At 56.8% G+C, this 10,356-nt stretch overlaps 1 protein-coding gene across 2 annotated transcripts; it reads right to left on the reverse strand.

Moving 5' to 3' along the window:
* Nucleotides 1-1,126: 1,126 nt before the first annotated feature.
* Nucleotides 1,127-10,094, reverse strand: LOC114104701 (plasma serine protease inhibitor-like). Of its 2 annotated transcripts, none has more exons than XM_071607570.1 (5): nucleotides 9,984-10,094; nucleotides 4,490-5,177; nucleotides 3,082-3,352; nucleotides 2,590-2,737; nucleotides 1,127-2,095 (listed from the first exon to the last, which is right to left on the reverse strand). In XM_071607570.1, exons 2-5 carry the CDS (start codon nucleotides 5,103-5,105, stop codon nucleotides 1,910-1,912), a joined length of 1,221 nt encoding a protein of 406 aa, XP_071463671.1. In that variant the 5' UTR covers nucleotides 5,106-5,177; nucleotides 9,984-10,094; the 3' UTR covers nucleotides 1,127-1,909. The 2 variants fall into 2 exon arrangements, with proteins under 2 accessions (XP_071463671.1, XP_071463672.1); XM_071607571.1 differs by lacking the exon at nucleotides 9,984-10,094 and adding an exon at nucleotides 9,326-9,950.
* Between the last annotated feature and the right edge of the window lie 262 nt (nucleotides 10,095-10,356).

Raw genomic sequence — 10,356 nt, forward strand, 5'->3', positions numbered from 1 at the left:
ATGGCCTGTGAGGACCCTGACAGCAGTGCTTTGGTGTGTGACAGGCGGCAGAGGCTCAGTGCACCAAACCCCACCCCAGACTCCCCACGGCTCCTGCTTTGGGCCTGTTTGCCCAGTGAACTTTGGACGGCACTGGACCATGTCCTTATCCATGACACATGGGCAGGGCCCCCCTCTGACCTTGGACAGGCTGGGTAAACAGGGGGAGAAATATTTGCCAAGAGAGACTAGACATTATGCAAGGGAAAGGCACACAGGGGCAGGGTGACCCCATGAGGAGGTCCAGTCCTGGCCAGCTGCCCTGAGCTCTAGGCATAAACACAAACAAGAGGTCTGGGTCTGATTGCAGCCACACACCCTGCCATGGTCAACCGGTGGGCCACCTGGGATCTTGGAGTCTGGCCCTCACTGTCACTAGCTATTTTCCCCTATAAAATGAGGACAATGACAAATCTTGGTGGGTTGTCAGGGAACGAATGAGATCACGCATGCAAAGCATCCGGCACAGGCTGGCACACAGCAGGTGCTCAGTTCTATGGAGGATTGTCAAAACCCAGGCTTCTGGCCTTGGTACCTCCCGTGGGTGCCAGCTTTAATACAGTCCAGGCCCTGAGGTCACAGCAGTGGGCACAGCCTCAAGGAAATCAGGATAAGAACATGCACGTCGGGTGGGCAGGGGCTCTGGGGGCAGCTAACTTGGGGACAGTAAGAGGCCGAGTGAGGAAGATGCACTCACGTGCTCACCCTTCAATTCTGGTGTCTGGTCCCCTTCATTTGACAGTGAAGGGAGCTTGTTGACTTGGGAAAGGCAGAAAAGGAGCTTTCCTGGGCCACTCACGGGACTTCCCCTTGTCTCATCATCTCTCCTCCACGGCGGAGCATGGGACTGAGCCGGTGGCTCTGGGGACATCCAGTCATCTGGGCTCTGTACCTGGGTATACCACCCAGCCTCACCAAGACTCACCTCCTGTCTTTAAACTGGGGATGAAGGTGGCACCTTGCCTTGGGGGTGCCGTGAGGAGTGAATGGGAGCATGCAGGCAAGTGCCCAGCACCAAGTCTAGAGCATGGCAAGTTGTCGGTGTCACCGTTCCTAGAGCTGCCGCCACAAAGACAACGAGGCCCAGTATTTGAAAAATGCTTTATTATTATTGCTGACATAAAATTCACAAGGTTAGTCGTCAGGGTCTGCAGCCGCTCCTCTCCCCTTTGCAATAGACCTCAGTTCTGTCTTCCCCAGCCAGGCCCATGAAAGGATAACTATTCACCGGTTAGTACAATCCTGCATTGGGACATTTCCACCCTGGCCTCTGTTTTACCTAACACTCAAATGTGCTGAAATCAACCAAGGCTGACATGGGACAGTCCAACCTTTTAAATATTTCAAGGGTCCTTTATTGGGATCCTTTCACTGGAGACATGAGGATCCTGAAGTCCAGAGGGGGCCAGTGTGAATCCACTGTCACACAGCTGGTTAAAGCAGGGTGGGTAGCCCCATCCAGATGGGGGACAAAACTTAAAAATTTGCCTCCTGGTGTCTCTCAGCAACCGGAAGTGTCTTCCAAATGCGTTTGTACCACTGATCTGAGCATCAGTGGCCTGAACTCTGGGCCTGTCTGGGGTACTAATGTTGTGGGAGCTTGGATGAGTCAACTGGTCTTTCTAAGCTTCAGTGCCAATCTCTACTGATGGATAGCAAGGTCAAGACCAAATGTTCTCCAGGTTTCTCCAAGCACCCATGTCTTGCAATTGTGTAAGAAGTAATCACCAGTATATTGATCTTATTATTATTTGTGATATCCCGATAGTCAGCTAAACCTATGTTCATCACCAGCTACTAGCAGATAGATGGGCCATGCTCACCCCTGTCTCCCACTGTGGAGCCTGTGAATCCCAGGAGAAAACTGCCCTCAGGGTTGGGTCACTTTGCCAAAGAAGAGGAAGTCCGTGTTTTCCACGATGGCCAGCAGAAAGGGTTTGTTGAACACGACCCTCTGAGAACTCAGTCGGGCCGACCTGAACATGAAGACTGTCCCTGTGGCTGCAGCTGCTTTGGTTCCTGACTCGTCCACCTCCACCACGGCGCGGTGCACCATCTGCAGGGAGACAGCAGGCATTATCTGGCCACCCAGGGCTGGGAGAAGGGTTCGCGGGGAAATGGCAAAGCCACCTACGGCTCCAACACAGGCGTCTGTGCACCTGAGCCTGGGAGAGGGAGGAAGTGGAACATCTGAACAGCCACTGTGCCAGCCGCTGTGCCCAGAGGAGACTGCACGTGTGTCAAGTCACTGAATCCTCGTGACACCTCACAGTGAGGTGTGACTTCCCCGTTTGACAGACGAGAGAGAGGAGGCTCAGAGTCTCAGGTATTTGCTGGAGCTCACGCAGCTAGGAAGGGAAGGGGCTTGCACAGGATTCTGAGTTTTGACCAGTTATGACTGCACTCCATCCCCCCAGGCACGATGGCTTCCTATGGCAAGGGGCAAGAAGCCCAAAGTAACATCTTTGTGGAAAAGAGGAGGGGGCGGGGCGATCTCAGGGCAGGGCAGGCCATTCCTGAAGGCGGTGGCTCGGGGACTTCTGGACTCACCTCGGACACCTGGATGTTGGAGTGGTTGGTGAGGCCGCTCAGGTCGGCCTGGGAGGTGAAGATTTGGCTGATCCCTATCTTGGGCAGGATTTTCTCCAGCTGATAGGAGCCCTCGATGGAGAACTTGGGAAGGTAAAGGTCCAGCTGCCTAGAGAAAGAAAAGAGCCGTCCTCAGCCCGAACCGGGACTCCCTGACCTTGTGTTCCAGGCACGCCCCTCAGCTTCTTGGGCTTCTCTGCCCTTCATCTCGGACAGACCTCCCCTGGGTCTGGACTTGGACTTGGGCTGCCCCACTCTGGCACCTCCCCAGCGAACCCAGCTTCCTGCCCGGGTCCCTCCAGCTGGCCTAGGACTTTGCTGGGTGACTTTGGGTTTGGAAGGAGCTCCAAAGCTGGGTGGGTCCTTCCCACCACCACTGTGTGGTCCTGGGGACCAAGGATGTCCCTGGGCTCGGGCAGGGTCAGGCCGGCCCTGGAGTGGTCTGAAGAGTACCTCTTGGTGAGCAAGTGAAGCCACTTCCCCAGCCTTTTCCCGGTCAGGCCGTTCTCCACCTGCACCATCTTGCCCTCGCTGGGGAGGATGAGAAGGGCAGTGGCGTTGCCTTCGTAGGGGACCCCCACCACCTCGCAGGAGAGGTTGCGGTCCAGGAAGTAGTAATATTGATCCTCACGGTTCATCATGGACACCTTCACGGTGGTGTCCCAGTTCACGTGGAAATCTTGCTCTTTGGTGTTTTCGGGGCTGAAGCCTGTCTCCCACTTAGCTAAAGATGGGGGGCGACAGGGAGGGAAGAGAACTGGGTAAGGGTGAGGCATTCTGTGCTGCAAAGGAAGAGTGGATTCAGGAAGCAGAGTCGCAGAGCGTCTCCTTGTATAGAGCCTTCACTGTAGTGTAGCAGAACCTGCACCCTGGACTATGAAGGCAGGTCCCTTTATAACCCTAGGGTATGTCTCCACTTGTCATGGTGCCTCTCCTTCCATATTTGAAAAACAAGAAGGTTGGCTTTCATGTCTTTGGAAGCCCTTTGATTTTCTGATGCCTGAGGTGCTCCCTGATGTCTAGGGGAGGTGCTCTGTGTTTTACTCTTTTCCTGATGTTGCATTTTGATCTGGGTTTTGCACAGAGGTGTAAGGGGTCCTGGAAGGACATGATCATCCCTGTTGGGAGGCCTTCCCTGGGCTCCTTCTCTGGCTGCTTCCCATGGGCACTGCTAATCAAGGATGGCAAATGACCGCTTCTGACTTCTTAATAGTTCTCAAGGTGGGCCCTGCCCCAGAACCAATGCTTAGCTTATTTCACAGTTGCTATAAGGGGACCAGTCCTGGACTGAGGGACAAGAAACTCAGAATCCAAGCCTGGTATTCCTTGCTCTGAATTTGTTCCCTCTCCCCACATCCATTTGTTGAAACCCTAGACCCCAAGGTGATGGTGCCAGGAGGCAGGGCCTCTGTGAGGCCGTTAGGTTGCCAAAGCAGAGTCCTCGTAAGTGAGGTCAGTGCCGTTGTGGGAGGGACCCAGGGACCCACGCGCCCCTCCCGCTGTGTGAATGTGCTAGCTGTGGGGATCCTGGCTTCGGCAGACACTGAGTCGAAGCTCCATCTCAGGCTTCCTGTTCTCTAAAAATGTGAGAAATAAAGTTCTGTTGCTTATAAGCCACCCAGTGTGTGGTGTTTTGCTGTAGTAACCCAAAGGCTCTGAGACACTATTTGTGACTCTGGGGGTTGACAGTTTGATTCCCCCCTCTTCTCCCCTCTTCCCCTACTCTGTCTGTCCCCCTTCCCCTGCAGGTCACAGGGCTCAGCATCTGCAAAGAGGAGCAGATGAGCCGTTGGAGAGCAGGGGCGTTTTCAGGGAATCCAGGGAGATAACGGCTCTACCTCTCCGGAACTTGTAACCTCACCTTTAAAGAAAATGTAATTCACCATCACTATGATGTGGGTGCTGTCGAGGTTCTGGATCAAGTCCACAATCTTGCCCTTGGTTTTCTTTGCCACGTAGTCATTGATCTGCTTCTGGGCTTCTGTGGAGTCCCCAAAGTTGGTGGGGAAAATGTCCGCCTGGTACATAGTCTTCATGGCCCTCAGAAAGCCCTCCTGAACGCTCACTATAGGGTCCATGAAGAGGGCGTTGCCGAGGCTGAGCTCGAGGCCCTCTCTGGGCTGACTGAGCTCCTGCAGAAGCTTCTGGAAGGTGTTGTGGAGTTCCTCTTCCGAGCCGGGCTGCAGGCTGTGGCCCAGGCCCTCCAGGATCTGCGCCTTGGTGTTGGAGCGGGCCCCCAGGGTGAGCATGGCCAGGCTCATGGAGATGCTCAGGGGGGAGAAGAAGATGTTCTGTCCAGGGGCATTGGAAGCCAAGGCTCTGTAGAGGTCAAAGGTGAACTCCCTGGTGCTGGGGGCCACTGTGTCATGGACAGCGGGTTCCTTGATTTTCTTCTTTGTCTCACGAGAGTTGTGGCGTCGGAGGGAGGCCAGCTGAGGGCTGATCAGCGTCAGGCACAAGAGGAGGACCAGCTTCATGGCGGCTGCCGCTGTCCTGGAGGGGATGTGGGAGGGTGTTCTCAGCGAGGGCGCCGGCAGCAGTCCTTGGAGCTGTGGGCAGAGAGACAGGTGAAGCTGACGCTCTAGAGAGTTGTCACCACTCATCACCCAGCCTCCGGTTGGGTCCATGTGGCCTCAAAGAGGAGTGACAGTACCCATGAGGTCAGGGGTGAGGGCCTGTGGAGGGCGCTATGGCTGGAGGGGCTGGACCGGGGATGTGGACATCTACGATAGGGCCAGGAAGGAGAAGGCAGAGCAAGTGCAGACCCGAGGACAGGCAGGGGCCTGCCAGCGCGGGACGCCTGGCCTCTCGTTCACATCAAGGCTCCCGTCGGTGGTGGGCATCGGGGAGGTTTCCAGGGGTGAGAAGCCCCTGACCTTCCCTGGGGTATCATGGCCCAGCGCTTGGCAAGGCTCCGGTCCCTCTGAGAGCTCAGACCAGCTCCTCCCGCTGGGCCTCTGCCCTGCTGGCTTGGCCACTGCATGTCCCCTGAGCCCGGTGGTCAGGGTATCATGGTACTGATCCGTCTGCCAGGGCTGCTACAGGCCACCTTTGTCCCTAGAGAGCCGCGTCTCCTCCTGAAAAACTCCGCACTCTTACTGTGAGCCTCCGACCTCCCCGTCTTTCATCAGCATCTGAAAAGTGCCCATAAAATTCCTGACCCTGGACACCTCACAATGTGACTGTATTTGGAGAAAGGATCTTTAAAGAGCTCATGGCATTAAAATGAAGTCACTGGAGTGTGCCCCAAGCCAACAAGACTGTGTTCTTTTTTTTTTTTTTTTTTTTAAAAAGGTGAGGATAGGGAAGTCAGGACACAGACACACCAAGAGTGAAGTCCTGCAGGGTGGTCCACTGGTCCTGCTCACAGGCCTTCTGTCTCTGCTCGTGTCCTCCCTCCTGCCTGTGCCCCCCATCTGGCTGTGGCCCCAAGTCCTCCTTCTACCTCCATAGTGGTGAGGAGCCCCGCTCTGGAGCCAGCTGCCTGGTTCACCTCTCAGCCTACTAGGACTTCACACTGTGACTCTGGGTGGCCAGTGCTCCCCAAGCCACCCTCCCCACTGTGAGTCAGGGTAGAAGCAGCACTGGCCCACGGGGTTCTGGGAGCAGAGCCTCCCAGGGAGCAAGTGCTATGCAAATATGAGGCATCTGAATGGCTTGTCTGGCCAAAGCTCCACCTGACACCTGACACCTGGCACCCCATGTCCTCAGCTGTGCCTGGAGGCAGCTCGGCCAGCCCTGGGGAGCATCTACATCCTGCACACTGTTCTTGGAGCAAGTCCTTCCCTGCTAGGTTTATTCTCCAAACAGCAGGTCATCAGGTCCCCTAGAGCCAGGGTGAGCAGAGACAGCCGGCCAGTCACAGGACCCAGACAAAGCCAAACCCTAAAGGAACCCAAACTGCAGCTTTGGAAACTGCTACCGAGTGGCCCACTTGGGGAGACCTTGGGACAAGAATAGGTTGGGGCATCAGGCGGACCAGGACCACAGGCCCGTCTTTGAACAAGGCTGAAGGGCTCAGGTAGGTCATCCTGACCAGCCCTCCTCTCCCATTTGCACCTGGGCTCAGAGAAGAATGTTCTGCCTGCAGAATGTCTGGCCGTGGGGAGCCCAATGCAGCAGCCTCTGCAGTCATGGGCCACGGGGTGGGGGGTGGGGGCATTGCCCACCCTCTGCTAGGTGCTCTGCTGTCATCAACTCCTTCAACCACCCCCCCCCCCCAGGGAGGTGGGCTCTCTCTACATCTTACAGAGGGGTAATCCAAGGTCCAAGGAGGAGCCTCCTGCTGACTGGCAAGGGGTGGACTTAGACCAGTTCTGACCCTGATTGTGTCTTGGAGTCTCAGCCTCCTGCATCTTTGATCCTGGTTCAGCAGCCTCTGCGACAGCCCTAATCTGCAGATAATTCAGGAACATACTCCCAAATTCTAGGCTGTTCTCCCTCCCTGTTCCCACAGTGACGGCCATCTCTGGAGCTCTGTGAGGGACCAGGTGGCCGTGTACTACTGTGTGTCCTTTAAACTAGTCTATCTATAGTACAGTGTGCCCTCTCCTGCAGATCGAGTTGCCCTAGAGAAACCATTTGGCTGAGTCCCCTGCAGATCAGCACAGAGCTGATAACCCCATGGCTGGAGCAGCCAGGAGCAGGGGACATCCTGTGTGGGCAGAGCCCTCGTGAGGCTGCTAGGCAGCTGGCCAGGCCACCCAACCCAACCCTTGCATTCTTCATCAGCAACACCAGGACTGGAAGGTGCTGTGGCCAACAGCTGCCCCCACCATGTCCCCAAACCCCTGAACACCAGAGACCTGAGAGTGAGAAGTCCCTAGGTCTCCTGGGAGAGCAAGGTCTGCTCATGGGGTGGAGGGTCCCAGGTTCACTCAGGTTCCCTTGGGCCACAGGATTGGGACCCAGAAGTCTTGCTCCATTTGGGCCCACCCTTTTATTAAGGCCACTATTTATGAAGCACTACAATTACTACATAAAATATTCTCCAAAATTAAGTGTTATTAGCCCCAATCTTACAGTGAATTAACTGAGGCTTAGTGGAACGGACGTGTTCACTCCCAATGTCCCCTCTCAAGGGCTCGTCCCCTGCAATGTGGTGTGAAGAGAAGTCTCTCTGTAAGTGGAGGCCTCAGGGTGTGTTTGAGCTTCATGGTTATAAAGCCTGGGTTTCGCCATCAAGCTCCTGGGCCTCTGGTGGAAATACGTGGCTTTGATAGCCTTTTGGGTCCTCTGAGCGGGCCCAGGGAGCCTCCCTGGCCGCAGACCAGCCCCGCTATGTGCCGGGAGAGCCCGGACCCTGACATTAACATTCCTGCAGGAGGAAGAGAGGAGACCACTCAAGTTCACCTGCAATTTCAAGCTTGAGGTATGTGGCAGTGCAGGGGGAAGGGGAGGAGGCTCTGCCCTGTTTTCCACTGGTCCCCTACGATACGTGGACGTCAAATCTGCTGGCTTTCATTCCAAATTGGGCAACAAGGTCCCACCTGGTCTGGTTCCAGACTCAGCCGAGAGAAGTGTGCAGGTGAGGAGGGTCTTTCCAGCATCTGCTAATCACGAAGGGACAAGGGCGTGGATCTGACGAGGACGGCGCTTCGTCCAGACCCTGAAGACCTGGGTAGGGCTTCATGGGAGAAGCAACCTTGACCTTTCCGTCTGCAGCCCATGAGCAAGGCTTGTGGATTTCTATTTCCACATAGGCCTCCGACCTCCCTGCCTCTCTCCACTCTCCCCACCACCCTAAGGGGAGACCCTGCTTCCACCTGGACCACTAGTGGCCTCCCCTCTGTGCCGGGGGCCACTGTACACACGGCATGGGACAGAAGCTCCTTCCCTGACGGCCTTGGCCCAGCTCCCCCGGCCACAGAAGACCACTGCTGCCCACTGTATGTGGCCTGAGGATCCCTGTGTGTCCTGGCTGCGCTGGCCCCCGTCAACCTCACCTTGCCCTGCTCTGCCTGGGTCACGTGAGTCCCCAGGCCTAATGCTTCCCTTCCAGACTCCCCCACCCCAGCAGTCTCTGTCCTGCCCTGGGCCCTCCCCCACACCACTCTCTTCTAGAGTTCCCTTCTGACCGTCCCCCCCAAGGCCACTTCTGCACAGGTTCACGCTCTGCTTTCATGTCACCCTTGGTGACATTCCCCCCACGCCTGAACCTCTCCCTCCCCCTGTTATTTCCCATAATGGCTCTTCATGTTTCTCCCAGAGCTCCACCAGTTATCTGGAGGGACCCCATGTGCCACTGTGGAATAAATGAAGGAATACAAGCCTGGACCCCCCTCCTCCTCAGAGGTAGCAGATGCCAGCTGGACACTGGGGTGGACACAGCCAGGCTGGGAGCTGCTGCTGGGCCCACCCCAGCTCCAGGCTCTCCAGCCATGCGACCCCAAGTAACTCCCTCCCCGTGGCTCAGCTGGGCCTTATATTTTAACACCCTCTCTTTTGAGGTCTAACTGACCAACAGCCCTGCATCCCTAGAGAACAGGGCCGGAGCCTGGAGACCAAAGATGCCGTGTGCGTCACCTTGGTCAATGTCATGAACACGTCCTCCACCCCCAGGTGTCCCAGCCTCTTCACGCTCCACGCTTCGGGCTCCAACCGATGAATGAGGACACCGGCCCAGGGAGCTGCGGCCCCTCACTGTGGCATTCCTTGCCGAGAGCCCATCCTTAGAAAACCCGGACACCCCGCTCACCTGGCTCGGCTTGGGTTCTTCAGCAAACTTCCAAGGCTCCTGGAGCTCCCGAGCCTCCGCCCGCCCTCCTCAAGGCTGCCTCCACCAGGCGCCTTATCTAGGGAAGCAACTTTTCCTGAGGCTCTCCGACGTGAGGGAGCGGCCCCCATCCAGCAGACAGCTTGTCGCCACTGCCTTTTGGGTCAGGGTTTCTCAATCTTGTCCTGTTGACACTCAGAGCAGGAGCATTCTGTGTGTGGGGGTGGGGGTGTTGTCCTGGGCATCGCAGGGTGAGCAGAAACCTAGCGGTTGACCCGAGTGGCCCCTCCAAAGGTGACAACCACACTGATCTACGTTCCAGCCAGGTGTGGCTGGTGGGCACTGCCCCTGGGGCTGTGCCTCAGTCACACGGGCAAGGGCTGTGACTACCTCCCTCCCACCTGTGGGGACACGGAGGCTCGGCCAGCTTCAGGGTGCAGCCCAAGGTCGCGCCACTGGGAGGATTTCCCCTGCGGCTCGGGTGGCCCCCTCTTGTTCTCAGCACTGTGGAGGGCCCTTCCCGTCCCTCTGAGACTCCCGAGAGATGTTGAGCCCTCCAGACCCGATACTCTAGAGTGCCCCTGGGTCCCTCCCCGCAGCCTCAGGCCCGCGAGACCACAGCCACAGTGTCCGTACTCACTCTGTCTTGCAGCTTAGTGTGCACACAGCAGGGTGGCAGTCCTTAGGGCTCAGGACAGGGCAGAGGTCAGGCAGGACTGCAGCCCGCATTTGTCACTGACCACAGCAGCCCTGTCCCCTCCCCTGGCGCCGCCCAGGTCCTGCCTATCCTACCCTAGAAGGCTTCCAGCCAACACTCTGGCCACAGGGAAGCGGCCTGCACAGAAGCTCCTACCAGGCCACCCACCCAGTGTCACCAAGCCTACTGGGGCCACCATAAACCTGGAGGGACAGTAATGTTGGGTCATCAGCTGCTGTACTCCAGAGCAGGGAAAAGTCCTCCGCTGGCCACCCTCCCCTGGCCAGGCTCCATTTCTTTGTTTTCTGCAGCCATT

Source organism: Marmota flaviventris, chromosome 2 (assembly GCF_047511675.1).
Source record: "Marmota flaviventris isolate mMarFla1 chromosome 2, mMarFla1.hap1, whole genome shotgun sequence".
NCBI lineage: Eukaryota > Metazoa > Chordata > Mammalia > Rodentia > Sciuridae > Marmota > Marmota flaviventris.